The sequence below is a fragment of the Larus michahellis genome, chromosome Z, assembly GCF_964199755.1.
Source record: "Larus michahellis chromosome Z, bLarMic1.1, whole genome shotgun sequence".
Classification (NCBI taxonomy): Eukaryota; Metazoa; Chordata; class Aves; order Charadriiformes; family Laridae; genus Larus; species Larus michahellis.
Genome location: NC_133930.1, coordinates 71,433,282 through 71,452,870, shown reverse-complemented (window position 1 = coordinate 71,452,870; position 19,589 = coordinate 71,433,282). Strand labels below are relative to the sequence as shown.

The following is a 19,589-nucleotide window of genomic DNA, read 5'->3' as shown; positions in this document are numbered from 1 at the left end:
CAAAGTCCCTGCTGGGTCCAGTCTAGGAGCACATCCTCATTTCACGCCCTTTGGCTGCTCTTTTCATAGTGAAATTTCAAGGCAAGGGCACTTCACAACGGAGGCTCAGCCCTAATTAACCCATGCCTTCAGGTAGCCTCTAACTCCTCTGGGTGACACTTAGGGATTAACTATGCTGCAAGGAGCTGTGTTTTTAAACCTCTCCCTGAAAAAAACCCAAAGGACAGTGGTGGAAGAGGGCGCAGGACCCCTCCTCCCACCTCAGCCCACCACCAGACCCCAGCAGAGCCCATGCTGGTGTCCCATGCATGGAGAGGGACCAGACACACGGCAAACACCTCACATGGGCAACACCACTCTCCTGAACAGCCACACAGCTTCATGCTGTGGGATCCAAAAGGCTTGGGGGAAAAAATAAAATCACAATGCTGTTATCAGCTGCAACTCCTTTGAGGGCAGGAGGCTGGTTTTCTGTCCCAGGAGGTATGCAGGGCTTTACAGCCTGTATTGGAGCAAAAAAAAGACTGACAAGAAGTTTTGATTTTTTTGCAGAAAGCTCTGTTTCTTTACCTAAGACAACGTGGAAGCACTGGCATGCTTGCAGTATCTGAGATTCAGATCTCTCAAAACTCAGAAATGTGCTGCAGGCTTACATCTTCGACTGATCCTCAACTTTTTGAAAGAAAAAAAAGGCAGAGTTGGGACAACTCCTTTCTATGCTGCTGTCCCTTCCAGGTCAGCACAAGGCACAGCACCACAGGCGACGCTCAAGAGAGCAGATAGAGCAGAACTGAAGAAATCTCCCGCCCTTGCCTCTGCTTGGCAGTTCCTCATCCCATGGAGGCTGCCTGTTATTTGCCACAAGCAAATAGTTCAGTTTCGACTTGCTTGGACAGAGAAGCACCGTCCTGAGGAGGTAGACAGTGCACAGGGGACTGCTGCTTTGACAATGCAGCCACGCTCTAGATGTAGCCTTCACGTTTATCTCCTAGGCTTTCAGTTAGAGAAGATTTAGCCCAAGCACACTTTTGCTATTTTTCTTCCTGATAATTTTTTCCCTATGTTCTCTTGTCCTGAAACTTAACCCATGTCTGAGTTCAGTGCTACTGCCTAGCACCTGTTTCTAGCTTCTGATTTTACTCCCTATGCCTCTCCCAGCACACCCAGGTCTGTCCGCGTTCCCTGATCCACTAGAGACTGTCTGAAGGGCAACAACCTGCTACCTCAGCCCTGCAGGGTCTGACACTGACTCCTTCTCACACCTGGAGATGATCAGCCTGAGCAAAAGAACATCCAGGCTTTTTCACTTCCCAACTCTTACCTTTGCTGAATCTAGTTCACTCAGACAGACCTACCAACAGATGTTACCTTTTTTTCGCCCCGAACAGATAAAACTGAGGTTTTTGTAAGTGTAAACCAGTTAGAAGCCATCTGTCTCAATTTTGTCCTGCCTGCCACTTCCATATAGGAGGCAGCTCTGTGATTCCTCCTGTTGACAGCACAGCAGAGGACCCTTGGTTACATCTCTCTCACCTGGATCCTAAACTCACCATGTGTCAGGGAGGTAATGGTGAGGATATGTGTTTCTGGACCACTAGGAGAGAGCCATCATCTCCAATGGGAAGTTGCTAGCTAAGTCAGGGATCCCTCAAGACAGCCTGAACCGCATGCACAGTGTCCACGTGAAAGTCCACTCTCCAGAAACAGATTTCCAGGGCCATACAGGAGACACTTTGCTGTTTCTTTGTCAGAGGGTGTTTTGAGGCCTCAGCACCATTACATCAGGCAGCAGGAGAGAGAAGACACTGGGGAAATTCACCTCCCCCACCACCGCGAGGGTCAGTAGGATCTGAGCACAATTCCCTCCTTTGCCCGCACACCCGGGGGGATCTGACACCCCCGGCAAAATAACATGAATAAGTGCAATGCCCCAGCCACTCCACACTCACACGCACAGACTAACACTCTGGAAGATTGCTACCGAGGACACTGCAGGTAACGCCAGGGGCCAGTGGAAAAGCATTGACCAACTGCACTGTTTTCAGGGAATTTGCTAAGTCTCCCCTTTCCCAGACTTCAGTCTGGCTGCACAGACATTTGCACAGGCTGAACTGCAGCGAAAAAACTCATTTCTAGACCTGAGCACCCAGGTGGCAACAGCTGAAGGTGCCGGAGAGCACGTTGGTAACAGCAGGAGCAAGCAGAACCAAGGGAGACACCAGAAATTCACCGCTGCCTTGTCATTTGATGAAGTCAAGCTTGGATGGCATCGAGTGGGTACTGTAAAATGCATACCCAGCCACGTGTCCTCATCTCAGATGTATCTGAAAGATCCTACAACTGCTATTCCACGCATCCAGTTTGGGTTTTGCTGGGGGTGGGGTGCGGAGGGTGAAGCATAATATGTATTTTTCCACTGGCTCCCATTATACACCGGACATTTTACAAACATCATCCCCCTGACTCCAGTCAAGTCCTACTCTGAGGCATTCAGGCACGCAAGAACAGCATGGTGGAGACACAACGGACTCGTGATGGAAACACATTGTGCTGAAAGGAAGAAGTTTGACATTACCAGTGCAGCAGTAGCAGGGCTCAGCGCTCCTCTTTCTTTCTATGAGATGCAGAGCACAGAAGAGCACGTAGGCAGCGTGTAAGAACCACATCACACAGTAATTCTCCTTGCTTCAGTGATTGCTTTGCTATAGACAGGATTAACAAGTAAAGGTAATATTTCCCCACTAGAAGGAAAAATAAAATAAAAAAAAGGAGGGCAGATGCAAAGGGAAGGACAGACAAGAAAAAGAGAAAAGCAATTGTCAAGACAGCAGAGAAATAAGATGTTTTCCCACTCTACTTCTGGCAGAATTAATACATTTTCTGCAACTCTCTCTATTCAGTGTTCCCACTCACCCTCGAGAGATGCATCCAGTGGGTTTACTACCACTGACCACTTTGCCTCTTCCTCACACAGCTTGTTAGAGGCATGCAGAAGGAGCGTGTTCATTTTACAGATCAAGTAGTCTCACATTGCTAACCTACATCTGACTGCTGGATGTGTCCAGGACATGTGTACCCTGTGTACTGGATGTCACTCCCACTCTAACTTTGCTCAAGGCATGCATCTGAAAAAAACATTTGCTTATCAATAATTTTTGTGAGGGTTAACTTTAGAGCACACAGACAGCCCCACCGCCCTAGCACTGGAGGACAGAACCAGAGAAGAGGAGGAGCCAGCAACGCAGGTCACTGCAAGCCAGCATGCAGGAACAGCAACCCACAGCAGCAGCAGCAGGAACTCCATATGGGCTTTGGGCACTTTCTGCCTTTACGGGCGCCAGCACAGCTCCACATGGTTGGGCCCCTCGCTTTCCTTACCCTCAAACGCCACTGATGGGGAAACACCAGCCCCAGCTGCACTGACGTCTCTCTGCGATGGAGATGGCTGCTGGCCCACAAGTGGTACCCCGAGACCGTGGGCAGGCATCTCGCCCTGGTCCTCCGCTACGCCTGGCCGGGAAAGCAGCAGCCCCCACTGCAGGATTGCTGCTGGGAGCCGCATTGCACCCTCGCTTCCGAGTCACGCTCAGAACAGGGGAGGCATGCTGCTCTGCCACCTTCACCCACCTGCAGCCCACTGACCACAGCGGGGACCTTGGCTCAAGCAACCTTGTGTCACTGGCAACTTGCCCAGACAAACGCTGCACATGCAAGGAAATGCAGCCTGGAGGATGAAGGGCTGGGGCTGGCCACCCGCGTTGCTGGACCGCAGTGGCACTGGCTACCCTTTGCATTAGACGGGAAGAGTCTCCTCACAGGGCTTCACCTTAGGGCACGTCATGCCAGTCTGCACGCTGCAGAAATGCCTCGTGCCCTCAGCAACGCGGCCGCAGACACCAGAGCATCTCAGCTGTGGTGCTCGGGAGCTACCGCTAATTCCCCACAAACCACTTTTGCCCAGATCTCTGGCACCCTGGAAATGAGCAAAGTAAGAGAAATAGTAGTAAGGGAGTATTGGTTTTCTTTCTAGAAAAAGGTCTCCCCTTTACTTTCAGTTCTGTGAGGAAATTTATCGCCTGGGTGACCATTTTAAATATTCATGGTGTTTGATACACCCAAACACATCAGCTGATCCGCAAATTTAAGGAGCTGATTTTAAAGAAGAGTGTTCTTTCATTTCAGTTTTTACAGACCTGAAAAAACAGGGTATAAATATATATGCAAGAGAGAAACTGCACTGTGAGATTGTCCAGCCATCAGTCTCTGCTGGGGCTCTCAGGACTGCATCTGCCTTTTCACACTGCAGCCCGTGAAAACGCCTACACATTTTACGCTTTTCCAAGTGTGAACAACACCCACTTATTTAACCACCATTATCATATAAATTAAGACAGCTTGTTTGGAGTGAAACATGCCTTTTTTTTTTTTTTTTAAAGACAGGTCTAAGGCCATTGGATATCAAGGAAAAAAACCAACAAAAACTCCCGTCACTACTTGTTTCTTTTCTCTTCTATTCACCTGGAGACAATCACTCACCTGCTCCACTGACACAGCACTGCCTTCTCCAACCTGACTCTTTGTGCACTATTACTAATGTGAACAGAAGTTGCTTGACAAACTAAGTGAAATCCTACGGCTTGCTGGCACACCCAATGCCAGATTAGGCATTAATGCTGCCTTCTCACCTTAAAGATCTCTGTATGCAATTCCTGCAGCAGCTGGGAAAAAGGAACATTTGGAAAGAGAAAATAGATTGAGTCGTGCTATTAGGGATTCTTTTTTTCCTTCTCACCAAGTGGTTTCTTAAAACAGAAGCTCTTTAGCGTGAATCATGCCTGACTGGAGGAGGGGACCCCAGGTTTTCCATCAAAATCATCAAAGCAAAATTGCTCATGTTAATTTTAACTTTTTTTTGTGTGCTACAGCCTTTTTTTTTTTTAAAAGGAACCTTATTCCTGCCTGCCAGCCCAATGCCATTCAGGATAAAGCAATCACTCCTCTGTTTTAGAGGGCATGGGCACTGTTGTGAGAGCATTATAAAGCCCTGTGTCTTTAGCATCTTACCTGGTTGATAACATATACTCCATAATCTAACTGCTGCCTTTGGAGAATTGGGTGCAGGTAATAGAGCCAGTACTTCAGGTGCTCCTCTCGCTTCCTGAATGGTATGATTATTGCTACTTTCTGAAGTGCTATACAGTTCTTCGGAGCAAAACGACCTCCTGTTTTGACCTCTGGGTTTATTCTCGCCACTTCTTCCAGGTTCACAGGCTGGGAAAACTCCACACGTAGTGCACCAACTGGAAGACAGGCACAGCACAAAGCAAGTTAGCACACACCACATATTTCTCTGAGCACGCATCCTTTACACATGTTTTTTGTTTTGTTTTTTAAAAACAGTGGTTTGGATCCAAAATCCCAGTGGTGCACAGAGGTGTTGAAGCTTGGACCAGCCATACCCAAACCAACTGCACACCACCATTCAGACCAAACCCCCAAACGCTCTAGTCTCTTGGTATCAGACCCCAACTGAGTCGTTGATGCCAAACAAGCCTTGAAAATCCTCCTATCTGCATGGCAAACCAACAGCTGTGCTCCCACTGGCACGTGTGCCACAAAACCAACCTAGAGAAGAGCGTTGCCCTCTGCGCTCTCACTGACCTTGCACAGTGTTAACAGTTGAGCACTTCAAAAATAGTCCTGCTCCCCTACTGACATAATTACTTATGCCAAGCCACATGCAAAATGAACAAAACCCCCTTTCTTGTTTTTTTCCTTATAGATACTTTCAGTGTTCTGTAGGCATGCCCATCATTTATTAAAAGTCCTGTATTAGAACTGCTAAAAACCCCAACATATCCAGATTTGCATGCAGGTTGGCAATTCCTGGTTTCAGCAGTGGCAGGTTTTGAAACCACCAAAATAATCTGTGCCAAAACTGGTGCACAAAACCGAGAAACCCCTCGGGCACCACAGAGTGGATGGCAGCCTCTGGGCTGCTCAATGCCGAGCTCAGGGAGAAGGGGCAGTGACAGCACCAAACACTGATACAGCCAAGGAGACTGACTTCACAGGACTTTGTCTCACGCATCTGCACAAGTACTCTTTGCTTGCCAGGGCTCCTCAGCTCTGCCACGCTGGCTCCGAAGATGTCCCTCCCATACAGCTGTATGTGGCTCTGGGGATAAACACTGCATCGCCGACCACAGTCCTTTTGTGGATGCCTTCTCTTAAGTCCCAGGCTGGCTTTTCTGCAGTATTTGCTTCCAGCTGTTCCAGCCCTGATGAACAAACTTGCTGCAAAAACCTAACAAGCATGGTAGCTGCCCACAGAAGGACCTCTCCTGCTGCCATATCTCCTGCTACCACCCGTGGCAAGCTAATAAACTGGGCTTTGCACAGATGCTCAGCTCCCACTAAAACCTCTGCAGCGCATGAGGATACTGAGGCCCCCGGGCATAAAGCAGAAGGTCTCCCCCATAAGCACTAGGCTGGGGATCACTCCTTGAAGGTTTGGTTGCTGTGCTCTCCTCCTCTCCTCCATCCGGGCATGAACACACGCACACGTGTGCATGCACGCACTCCCACATGCATCTTAGAGCTACCGTCTCCTCTTTGCAGTTGCTGAAGAGACACCCAGCCCCTCCAAGGGCACGCACAGCAGGCACAACTGGTTTGGTGGGTACACTGGACTTACAGAGGAGCCCCTTGAAAAGGGGGCACAAGTGATTTTTAGACCTCTAAAAGACAGTGGCCATCACAACCAACCTTGTGCATACCGCAACAGGTGACTACTGAAAAAGCAGAAATTCTGCTCCAGGCTTACGGCCCATTCCCTAGTTATTCCTCTAGAAGAAGCTGGATCAGTTCAGTTGGGCTGCTCCACAAACATGTGCTCACTTAGGCTGGAGACGGCAAGGAGGAGACCAGCCAAACCGGCAGAGGTGGTCGGTGTACCCCCGGAGGCAGCGAGGAAGCTTTGCTGCTGGATTCACTGCCTGCACAGTGGAGGCAGGACCTTGCAGAAACTGGTGTCACAGGCAGGATGCAAAGGGATCTCCCCGATCTCTGCATTTTGAACATGGCAAGTTCGCACGTTTCCCTCTCACACAAGGAAAAGGCAGCAATTTTGGGACCAGGCTGCCCGTCCTCCCAGCTGCAGCCCCAGCGTGGCTGCTCAGATCCCCACCATCCCTGCCCCACAGCAGATGCCTGACACACAGCCAGGGACGAAGCCTATCTATCTGAAAAGCGGCTTGCAGGGGGAGCTGGAAGGGCACTCTGCTGCTGGAGGAAGTGGCAAGAATGGGAGGAACCGGGGCAGGAAGGAACATGCAGCAGCACAACCGGGACCAGGTCTTGGTGGTGGCAGGATCAGGACAGGCACAGCCACCCCAGTGCTGGTGGGAGAGGCAGGGAGGGGACAGGCGCCAGAGCAGCGAGGCCAGAGGGGACAGGAGGGGGAGAGGGTGCATCATTTCCTCTGAATTTGGTTCTCTCTTCCGTGCAGTGGTGGTGAGCGCTCTCCCAGAACGGCCTCTGGCCACGACCCACCTCCACACCTGCTTCACAGAATGGCAGGGATCGGAAGAGACCTTTGGAGATCATAGAATGTGTTGGATTGGAAGGGACCTTTAAAGGTCATCTCGTCCAACCCCCCTGCAGTAAGCAGGGACATCTTCAACTAGATCAGGTTGCTCAGAGCCTCATCAAGCCTGGCCTTGAATGTCTCCAGGGATGGGGCCTCCACCACCTCTCTGGGCAACCTGTGCCAGTGTCTCACCACCCTCATTGTAAAGAACTTCTCCCTAATGTCTAATCTAAACCTACCCAGCTCTAGTTTAAAACCATTGCCCCTCGTCCTACCGCTACAGGCCCTTGCAAACAGCCCCTCCCCAGCTTTCTTGTAGGACTCCTTCAGGTACTGGAAGGGGCTATAAGGTCTCCCTGGAGCCTTCTCTTCTCCAGGCTGAGCAACCCCAACTCTCTCAGCCTGTCCTCACAGCAGAGGTGCTCCAGCCCTCTCATCATCTTCATGGACCTCCTCTGGACCCGCTCCAACAGGTCCATGATCATCTAGTCCAACCCCCCTGCCAAAGCAGGTTCACCTAGAGCAGGTTGCACAGGAATGCATTCAGGCGGGTTTTGAATTTCTCCAGAGAAGGAGACGCCACAACCTCTCTGAGCAACCTGTTCCAGTGCTCTGGCACCCTCAAAATAAAGAAGTTTTTCCTCATGTTCAGATGGAGTTTTCTGTGTTCCAGTTTGTGCCTGTTGCCCCTTGTCCTGTCGCCGGGCTCCACTGAAAAGAGTCTGGCCCCATCCTCTTGACACCCACCCTTTAGATCTAAGCATTGATGAGGTCTCAATGCTCTCAGTCTTTTCTCCAGGCTAAAGAGACTCAGGTCTCTCAGCCTTTCCTCACAAGAGAGGTGCTCCATTCCCTTGATCATCTTTGTAGCCCTCCATTGGACTCTCTCCAGCAGTTCCCTGTCCTTCAACTGGGGAGCACAGCACTGGACACAGCACTCCAGATGTGGCCTCACCAGGGCAGAGTAGAGGGGAAGGATGACCTCCCTCGACCTACTAGCCACGCTCTTTTTAATGCTTCCCCCTGCCCACACTTCTGCCTCCCAGCATCACCTCTGTTAGGAAACCAGCACTCACAGTTAGGATGATGCTACACTTTCATGCATTTAACACAGCAAAAGGCATTGACTGCACTGGGCACGGTTCACCTAACTGCTCATGGACAGCGAAAGGGATAACACTGGGCATCTCGGTTCACCTAACCAGTCATGGCCACTGGATGGGACCACATTGGGCATCTGTGTCCCAGGGATGTTATTTCCCTGCACTGCTCGCACCCCGCCGCGGGACCGATCTGGCAGGAGGCTGCAGGAAGCAGCAGGGAGGAAGCAGCCCATCCCTTCACGGGGCCCTGCCAGCCCCAGCCCGCTCCTGGTGCCGCGCAGCCACCATCCCACCGAGCAATCCCTTCCTAACAGGAATGGCTGCCCACCCTGCTCCCAGTTGCCACATCCTCTGCTCCCAGTTGCTGCCCACCCTGCTCCCAAGAAACAACCAGGAGACCCATCAGCCTGGGGGGGATGCTTTCTGGTTTAACAAAGGCTCTTTTAATGTCTCGCTCAGCCTAAAGTGGGGAGGAAAATAAAAGTTTGCCATTTAGGCGAATTTACAGGGGAAATCTCCCGCTGGCAGCTTGTGAGTTCCAGCTGGGCAAGGGCAGCCGCAAGTGTTTGGACATGGCTTTCTGCAGGCTGGTACCCGCCAGCCCCCGGGGCCAAACATGGACCTCTGATCTTGCCAGTGCTTGCTCTTATTTGCCTCTGGGAGGCTGGAATGTCAGCAAGGAAAAGACAGGAGAGGAAAACACATTCGTGATAAAAGCCAGCTGCAGAAGACAGAGATTTTACAGTTTCAGAGTCTTGAAGGACACTGGTAAGAAGTGACCTGTACTGCTCCGACCCTCCAGTTAATCCACTCAGTTTTAAAGGCAGCACAGCACCTTCCAAACACTGCCCCGAGGGAGGCAGCCAACGTGCAGGTCAGCGAGGAGGCCCCAGGAGCCACTCCTGGGACATGCCTGATGCAAATCACCTGGTTAACACATTGACTGGCATCAGTAAGAACACGAAAAATATAAAAAACCTGAACAGTCTGTTTTCAAATACAGAACAGCTAAAACAAACTAGACATCATAAAGCCACGTGGCTGACAAAACGCAACAGCAACGTGCCACCCGCTGAGAACTGACGCTTTCAGCCCGCTTCCCAAGCACGACAAGGCTACTGCCAGATCCACAAATGCAGGCTTCCCGAACAGTGACCAGAGTAATGCTTCCAGTTGCTAATTTTAAACCATTTTGACCAAAATTTGACCACCTGGATAGCAAGCAGCCCCCAAGGTTGTTTTTGTCTCCCAAGGATGCTGACTCAGGACATGATCTGACGATGCCGAGAAAGCATGCAAAGTTTGCTGCAAGTGCTGTCCCACTGGCCAAAACCCTACCCTCGTCCGTGTTTACTAGGTAAACTTTCCAGCCCAATTCACTCCATCTCAATTTTTAATGCTTCTGTTCAAGGTGACTTGCCTGACACAGGAGCTAAAACAGAGCGATGTGGACTTGCAGTCCGCGGTCACCCATACGGCCCGTGATTTGCAAACAGACAAAACTTTTGGGTTCAGAGTTACAAAGCTCCAACAAAGCAGCTTCATAAGTCTCCAGCATACATTTTTAGCAAAAAAAACCCAACCACCAACCAACCAATGAAAAAAAAACCCCTTGAAAACATGAATAAGCAACTGCCGGATGCTTGCAAAAGACCCAAAAGCACACACTTCAGAGACCGTAAAAATATCAGTGGCAGGGTGAGAGAGACACACAGCAAAGAAGCCAGCCCCCTCCCGCCCCCCATCTCTGAGACGAGGCGGCATTTCTGCTGGAGGGGAAGGTGCACAGGAAAGGCGTTGTGCCGCCATAGGTGCCGGGGGGCGGCCATGGCGCACACAAACAGGAAGCAGCTTCGCGCACGCAGCAAAAGGTGAGGCCTGCAAAAAGGCAGAGGGGCCCGCGGCTCGGCAGCCTGGCCCTCAGCCCAGACGGACGTCTCACCCCCCCCCGGCCCTGGCTTCACAACGGCCACGCTCACCACAACAGCTAAACCTCTTCAGGCTGCTTCAATCTCTTGGAGCGGGTCCAGAGGAGGTCCACGAAGATGATGAGAGGGCTGGCGCACCTCTGCTGTGAGGACAGGCTGAGAGAGTTGGGGTTGTTCAGCCTGGAGAAGGCTCCGGGGAGACCTTATAGCCCCTTCCAGTACCTGAAGGGGGCCTACAGTAAAGCTGGGGAGGGACTTTTTACAAGGGCATGTAGTGATAGGATGAGGGGTAATGGTTTTAAACTGAAAGAGGGGAGATTTAAGTTAGGTATTAGGAAGAAATTCTTTACTGTGACTATGCTGAGACACTGACCCAGGTTACCCAGAGAAGCTGTGGATGCCCCATCCCTGGAAGTGTTCAAGGCCAGGCTGGATGGGGCTTTGAGCAGCCTGGTCTAGTGGGAGGTGTCCCTGCCCAGGGCAGGGGGTTGGAACCAGATAATCTCTTCCAACCTAAACCATCCTGTGATTCGATGCCAGCACACGTCCTCCCCGGCATTCATCCTGTTTGACCCAAGTGAGAGGACCCTTGCAGAAAAAGCCCCAAATCCGCTTGGCCTGATGATACAATATATCACGAGGCTGCTCCAGCCTCCCTGGACCACAGATACTAGAAGCATTGAGAAAACTCAACCAGCAATGCCCCGCAGGGCCAGAATTGTACTCTGGCATCCCCAGGGGGGCTGCGAACGGGTCAGTGCCACCACACTCCATCCAAGAAGGTGGTAGCAGGTGACGCAACACGGGGCAGCAGCCACAAAGGGCAGCCCCAGGGGGTTCAGGTGGGATGGGGCCAGGGCGAAACCTCTTCACCAGGAGGGTGGTGGAGCCCCAGCAGAAGGAGCCCCAGCAGACTGAATCACCCTCCCAAGCACTTCACTGAGAAAAAGCGCTTCACTGCAGAATTCACCTGCATGCTTTAAGCTGGGCACAAACCTCAGATATTTAGTTTAGCAAGAATGAAAGCAAAAGCATGTAGCACGGAGGTTGGAAAAAATCTCTCCCCAAATGTAGCAGAAAAGAATGTTTCCATTGCCCTGGCTGAGAGCCGGACACTGCTCTCTAGCTGCTGAGCCACGTGCACTGCCATGCTCAGACAAACCTCATGCAAAAGGAAAGCTGGAAAAGAGAAGCAGAACTCACAAAAAGGGAAAAAAAAAAAAACCAAAAACCCACCAGAAAATCTCTCTTTGCAGGGGCCCAGCAGAAAAGGGAAGGGCCCATCAGCCACACCAAGTCCACCCTGGCTGGGAAAATCAGAACCAGCTCCACCCCAGCAAATGTGGGGGCAAGTCCCCCCACCCCAGGCTGTGGAGCAGGGGTTGCTCCAGCCCCCAGCCCCAGGGCAGGCAGGTAGCTGCATCCCACGGCTCAGCAAAGCAAGCGTTTCTTATTAAGATCAGCTAAACTTCAGAGCTGTGCCAGCACCTACGCAGGCGGCACCAGCCAGGCTCGAATTGTGGTTCAACCCCATGATGGGGGGATGGGACCAGTGGAAGGGACAGCCCCAGCACCCTTCGCCCATCTGGGTCCCCTGAGCAGCCCCCCTGCCCTGGCATGTGACCAGCCGGCCAAAATGGCCACAGGGACATCTCGGTCTCCTTGCAAACTGGCTGGCGGATGCTGCCCCTTGCTGCCTGCAGCTCTCTCTCCCCCATCAGCATTTAAAAAAAACCACAGTATCCCTGGGTCTGGCTAGAAATATCCCAGTGAGGAAAAGAAAGCCTTCCCAAGGACTGGGATACGTTTTCTTTGGCTGGTCTACACTTGAAAAGTTGCATCCCCGTACATATGTCAACTATACCAACACAAGGCTTAGGCTGCTACACCAGCACATGCCCTGTCCTGGACCAGCTCACACAGCACCTGGCATCTCCAACTGTGGACCCCAAACGGAAACAGGCTGAAAAAAACGTGGATGCATCACACACACTGGCAACACTGGGTCTGCAGCACAATGGCAGGTTTGCATGATTAACTGAGTGACTTCAGAAAGAGGAAAAAATTTCTTAATCCAACACCAAACGCTGCCTATTCCAACACATGGTCCCACACTAGCACATGGCGTCTTTAAAAAAAAAATAAAAAAAATACTGTTGTTTCCATGAGGAGGTACTTTTGGGAGAGAAGCAAAGTCCTCATCGGTGGCTCAAATCCAGCACACGCTCACTGAAGTGGCTTTGAACTGCCTCCCTTTGAGCTGGGCAATCTGCATGCGATTAGCCCTGCTCGCTGCCCCACAAAATTAAATTCCAGGCCCTCAAACAGCAAACTCAAAACAAACAAACAGAGAAGCACAGATCAGAAAAAGACTCAGCTGCCTCCCTGTCGGGAACCCCCCACCCTGCTGTGGGATGGGATGGGCAGACAGGAGCTCCCCCGGGCTGAGTGGCATCCCAGGGATGTGGCTGGGCCAGGGGTAGCCCCAAATTGCAAGGCAGCCCCCAGCCCCATCCCATCCCACCCCATTCCAACCCATCCCACCCCATCCCATTCCATCCCATCCCACTGGTAGCAGCTGCACCTGGATCCCAGCGCTGCCCTGGGGCTGGGGCGCACTCCCCAGATAGCAGGGGTGAGCGCCGGGTGCCAGGCAGGGCAGAGGTGCTGCTGTCTGGCTGAAACTCAGCCAGGGATTGTGCACCCCCGAAAGCACGGGGTGCTGCCAGCGGGAGGGCACTGCTGCTGAAACCCCACTGTCCCCCCAGCACACAGGTTTGTAGAAACCCATCCCATAAAGTCTTTACAGGGGTGTTTCCAGCTTCAGCACGACATGTTTGCAGGTAACCGCCCTCAAAGCGAGTCCAGTGACACCGCAGACTGGGGATGGGTGGTAGGGGAGGTGGCAAAAGCTGCCCTCTTTCAGGCAAACATCTGCAGGGGCCTGGGGGCTGCCCCGAGCTCCTGCAGCTAGCTCAGCTGCAGCCGGGAGGCAGCTGGAAGGGCTGTTTGCCGAGCCCCAGCCTCTGCAGCGGCCATGGCCACCACTTGCCTGTCTGGAGGTGCTAATCCACTCCTGGGTCACCAAGCACCTCTCCTCGAAGCCAGGGGCTCTAAGCACTGTCACAACGGAAAACACTGTCCTGGTGGGGATGAGCTGAGCAGTAAGACCACCTCCAGCCCAAAGAGACAAGGGCGAGCTGGACACTAATGAAAACCCCAGATCTTTGGCCCCACCACTGCAGCTCTGCTGTGGACTGGCCGGCTATGTCCCCAAAACCTCTGCAGCCAAAACCCCCCCTGCCCCGCAGAGAAGGGGAGGGAGGGAGGGCAGCAGTAGCTGCAGGATGCTGTCTGGAGAGGAGGGTCTGCCAGAGAGAAGAGGTGAGCAGTGGAGTCCAGCAACCTAGCCCCTTGGGCTTGCTTGCGAGGCCACCAGACCTAGAGCACCTCCTTGCTGAGAACTGTGCACCTCCACATACCCTTGGGGGGGGGGGGGGGAGGAGACACAGACCCTCAACACAGCGACCATGTCCTCCATCTGCTAAGTGAAGTCAGACTAAGGAGCTCCACACCAGAGGAGGAAAGTTGAGAGCTTAACCGAATTCCACATCCAAGTGCAGTTCGGGAAGCTGCAAGTGTCTGTCTCTTTCCAAACACAAACTTGGCCCAATTTCCAAAGAAACTAGCTCTTGCCTCAAATCAATGCTGGCAGAGAAACAAGCACATTATAAAACACTAGATGCACGAGGCAGAAAACTTTCCTTTTCTCCCCAGCACCTCCCATCTGTTGGGCCATGTCCATGGAATGGCTGCTCTCCAGGAAGGCATGCTACCTTTTCAAGTTAGTTTGCAAGCTCAATTAATAGCCCTTGACCTTTACTTTGACCAGATAAGAGGATGCTGGGGATGCTCTTACCACAAAGGCTGCTACCTGCCCGCCAAGAAACCCTGTGCTTCAGAGATACGACATGCTCCCAACCACATGCGTAGCTGCCGAGCTGCTGGTGGTGTTGCCAGGATTGCACATCTGCTCCCTGCCAAACATCTTAAACATAGTCTTTGGAGAAGTTTAACACAGTTTCTCAACCTCTCTTTTGAGGCCAAGAAAGCCTAACTTTGAGCAAACTGGTCCACGTGTTAGCTCCCCCTCCCCCAGCCCTCTCCATGCTTTTCTCTGAGTTTCTGTTTTATTTTTTCAAAAGAAGGCAGCGGAGGGACACAGCACAACCCCAGCTTGTGGCCATAGAGCAAAGTAACACCTGTAGCACCCAGGCTGGGGAAGCAGCAGGAGGCAGCAGAGACAGTGGCTGTATCAGAAACGCTCAAAAAAAAAATATAAAGAAAAGCAAAGCAGACAATAGCAACTCCAGATGAGAGGAGGGGGAGATGCTGCATGTAAACCAAATGCCTTCTCCACCGCTTGGTATTGTAAGTGACCCCATAAATTCAGAGGCCCCCAGTTTCTGCAGCATTAACACCCCAGAGGGAGACGAGAACCGATGACTGCAGGTGCGCAACGCGACAAGAACCAGACTCCAGGCATGCCAAACCTACCAAACCCCCATGGTACGGTCACCACCATAAGTCTTCTTACAAAAATGGTGTTTCCAGCACCTCTGAGGTTTTCACTCTCTCACCCCCAGTTACACTCTGCTAGGGTTCTACCAGCGCTAAAGCATCCTCTACCCCTGCCCACGCAATGTCCACAAATACAGGGGCCTCAAACTAGGTTATTTGTGAAGCCACTGACCTCTGAGGCAGCACGTAACCTCTAAAAATTTCTCTAATACAGGCACTAAGCACCGCCACTGATTTGACAAGCTACCTCTGTCTCTTCCGAACAAACCTCAAAGCATGACAATACTCTCATCGCTTATCTTCAGCATCTACAGTTTAGAGCAACAGCTTGCACCAACTACACAGGCATGAGAAGTGATGCATCGAAGAGAAAGCCCACGCCAGAGGTCCTTCCCCCTCCAACCGACTGATGGCTGCCCAACCACATGCTGGCCAAAGAAGCTTTTTTTCTCAATTTTCATTTTTTTAAACATGCTTCACTAGCAGTGGGAAGCATCAGTTTCTATCAAGGACTCTGGCATCTTGAAGAAGAGTTGTTTTTCTTGTACACCAAGGATCTCCCAGCAAATTGCCATTTGGAAACTGTATTCCTTTTTACACACTAGTTAAAATGAGTGCAACCCTAGTGGTTTGTGCTTTGGACAGTTCACCAGTTCATATATTAACTTAGATTGTTTTGTTTTGTTTTGTCAATATCCCTTAATTATTAGGGTTTGGGGCTGTCAGTTTTCTAAACTTAAACCTGGGGGTGAAAAGGTATTGAGACAGACACCTGACTGCAACATGCCTAGTGCACGTGGGTCATCTTTGCCGCGAGATGCTCAAGGAGCTGAGGGTAAGAACACACCTCTTTGGTCTGCCATCCCTTCCCAGCTGCACTTGGTATCTAAACATGGGTTAAAAATGGCTAAGGAGACAGCTGTATTCTAAAATAACCTCGATGAACAACACATGCTCTCGATCAGGCAGGACTTGAAAACAACATCCCTGAAATACAGATAAGCCTGTCCATGCGATTCTCCTTTGCAGACCTCTGGGGCCAAAAGATAAGTGCTGCTTTACGATGAGCTCTTTTGGAGAGATCTTACTACCAAAGAACTGGCCCCCTTCTGCAGTCCTTCCTAAAAACCGCAGGCACACAACCACACCATCACCAAAACACAAAGACCTCTTAGAAAAGGTAAAAGAAAAGCAGTTGACTGTTTTGAAAGCGCTTAGGCCAACATACATACTACTTCTACGGGGCAACTTTTAAACTTTTTTTTCCTTTTTTAAAAAAAAAACAACAATACTGTTCTACAGCTCCTAAAGAACGTAACGGTTTGGGGAATGGACACCTGCAGGACATATCTGGACAGACTTGCTTTTGGGCTTCTCACAGGCTGAAATCTCGCAGCAGCAAGTGGGCCCTGCTGCTTGATACCCCATTTGAGATACTAATAGGCACACAGATCTCAACTGGAGCATAAATCCAAAATGCTTATATTACCTTGTATTAGAGAATTTCATAGCTGTTAAGGACTTTTAATTCAAAGTTGAATTACGGTATTATTTCCCCAGCCCTTATTTATGCTTTTAAATTACAAATAAAGGCAAGTGAACCATAAAAGCATTTTAAATTTGGCAGCTTCTTGTAGGGATTAAACCTAATTCAGCTAATGCATTTGCTGCAGAGCCAGACAGCAGGGATTGTAAACTACTCTCTCTAAACATCGCTGGAAATAAAACTCTGGCCGTCTGAAACGAGTACCTGGCTATTTGACTATTCAAAAAGCCCCAGCAGCTCAGTCACACATATCCTGCATGATTCATCACATGCTTCCCAACAACGGGGGTGGGGGGGTGGGGGGGGTGGGGGAGTGGGGGAAGGGCACGTGGAGGGAGAGAAGGGCCGGGAGCTGGGAATAAATAAGTAAAAAAAGATGAGGCGCGGTTCAATAAATTTAGGTTTACACTGAAGGAACACGGCAGTTGGAGCTACCTGTTCCCATCAGAGCACTTCTCCATGGCTTTGGGAAAGGTGGGAATCACAGGAAGGTTCTTGCTGGCTCCTGCTTGTTATATTCATACTGATAAGGAGCTTTGAGCACTAAAAGAAGAGTTTTTTTTGAATTCTGGGTGGGTGAATTAAGTGTCAGAAACGTCTACGGAGTGTACACCTCTCCATCCCCCACACTGGCCTTAGAGACACATGAGATGTTGATCAGGGCAGACCCAGCTCTGACCAACATGTGAGGCACAACAGGATTGTTTTACAAACGCTGTTTGCTACCCAAACCTGGTAAGAGCAGGAAAAAAATAAATACCCATCAGGTTTCTCACCTACATGCTGGCTACAAACATTGAAGCCGTGACGATGCCAGCCTGCGTATGACTGCACCACCCCACAATACTGAACGTAACACAGCTAGAAACCGTTCGTCTCCTGTGTGGTAAACAGATACTTTCTACACGTCCCGATAGCTCTCTGAACATCCGTAACCACTTCCAATAGCCTCATTTGGCCTTTGGTGGATTCCGCAAATTGCACTCAAGATGTTACAAAGACAGTATAAAGTGTTTTCACTGATCCTTCAGCGACTAAACTCTGATAACGCTCTCAATCTTGGGGACGCTAAGAGCATTTCTCTAAACTGCAGGCATTTCAAAGCACATGACTCACTCCTGAGGGGATCAGTGTAAGTGGAGACCATCTAAAGCAAAGCCATATTCATAAAGGGCTCGCACACCCACTCTGTGAGGACAGGCTTGCACAGCCACTTTCAACTTAAAGTGATCTAGGGGGAAAAAAAGTGAAAGATACGAATCAAAAACAACAACAAAAAAACAGAGCACAGTTCCTTTTAGTGACCTCAAAACCACCTTCCTAAAATAACAAACCAGTCATTCGTTATTCAGATGCATTGATCCATAAACAGCTGACCAGCAAGCACGGAGAGAAACTATGAATTTCTATGTTGGTTTCGTGAATTGAAAACCACAGGTAGCTTCTTGAAAGTCTGTTCCCCCGTTGTGATCGCCGGTAATAAAGCTCCCTGTGCTAACGTGGCACACTGATGGAGATGGAGATGATCCCCAGCCTCCAGGACCCGAACAGCTTGTGGCCAGGTCACTATCAACTGCGATGCCCAGCAGGTCACGGTAACGGACTCCACCTATGGCATAGGAGGGTCTATTCAAGTAGCAGCAGCTACAAACAGCAAGGCGAGAGCCTTGCCTTGTACGAGTAGGAAAAAAGATGAAATTCACCTCACACCCACCCCTACCTTGTGACAAACCCCCTGGATCGAAACAGGTACAGGTGATCGATGCAAAAATTAGACCCCCAGCAGGCTGCAACACCCCCCCAGAGCCTGCCAGCCCCCAGCACCCAGGCAGTCCTGGGAAAAGCCTGTGGGGAGCACAACTCCAGTGCAGATAAAACACACGCCGGGCTGCCACGTATCAGGATGCGGCATCACAGGACCAAATACGTGGGAAGCGCCGTGGGGATGCATAACAACCGTATTCATGACCCTGCCTCACAGCGGTTCTTTAAAAAAACTCACGCCGCTCCTCCAGCAGGTCGGCGCACACAAAAGCCCGCAGAGCACAGAACAGCCCGTCTGAGCCTTCCTGTGATATTGCGCAAGAGCGGTATTTTGGGTAGAGCTCCCAGAGGAAATTACCCAACCTCTCCGGCAACCGAGAAAGAAACCCAGCCGGACGGGGAGGGCGCGCTCCCCGAAAGCGCCGGGGCTCCGCTCGCCGCTGCCTTTCCTGACAGAGCATCCGCGCCTCCCGGCGTGTGCGTTTCCCCCCCCGAACACCGTCTCCCCGGAGATTCTCCCACAATCCCCCTCCGCCGGGCGCTGCCAGCCGCCACGCGTGGGCACCCGCGGGGACGGACACCCACCAACGCACATCGGAACCCCGGGCGCGGCGCCGGGACCCTGCGGCCCCCTGCCATGTGTGTGCCGTCCCCTCACCTCCCCGCGGTCACCCGGCGGGAGGAGAGGGGTGAGAGCTCCCCGATCCCCCCAAAACCCCGACGGAGCGGCACTCACCGAGCAGCGGGGAGGACTCGGGGCAGGGGCCCGGCGGCGGCGGCGGCTGCGAGGCCGAGGGTGGCCGGGGCCGGGCGGCGGGCGGCGGCGGGCGGGAGTGCGGCAGGGAGATGTTGGCGGGCGGCGGGCGGCGCGGCGGCGGCTCGGGGCGGCGCGGCGGCGGCTCGGGGCTGCCCGGCGGCCCCAGGGCGCTGCCCGCCAGGTAGTAGAGCAGCGTGGCCGAGAGGTGGAGGGCGCAGAAGGCGACGAGAAGGCGGCAGGCCCGCTGCAGCGAGGTGCCGGGCAGAGACGGCTCCTTCATGCCGCTGCGCTGGCCCGGGAGCGCCGCCCGCCCCGCGCC

The 19,589-nt window shown here is 51.8% G+C and overlaps 1 protein-coding gene across 1 annotated transcript in view; it reads right to left on the bottom strand.

The window, feature by feature from the left end:
• B4GALT1 (beta-1,4-galactosyltransferase 1) overlaps nt 1-19,589 on the bottom strand; it is a 29,004-nt gene extending 9,415 nt beyond the window's left edge. The window contains exons 1-2 of the mRNA XM_074569818.1: nt 19,250-19,589; nt 5,065-5,300 (exon numbers count right to left, since the gene is read on the bottom strand). Of these exons, the coding sequence (XP_074425919.1) occupies nt 5,065-5,300; nt 19,250-19,550 (537 nt within the window). The 5' untranslated portion in view covers nt 19,551-19,589. The remainder of the gene's footprint in view (nt 1-5,064; nt 5,301-19,249) is intronic.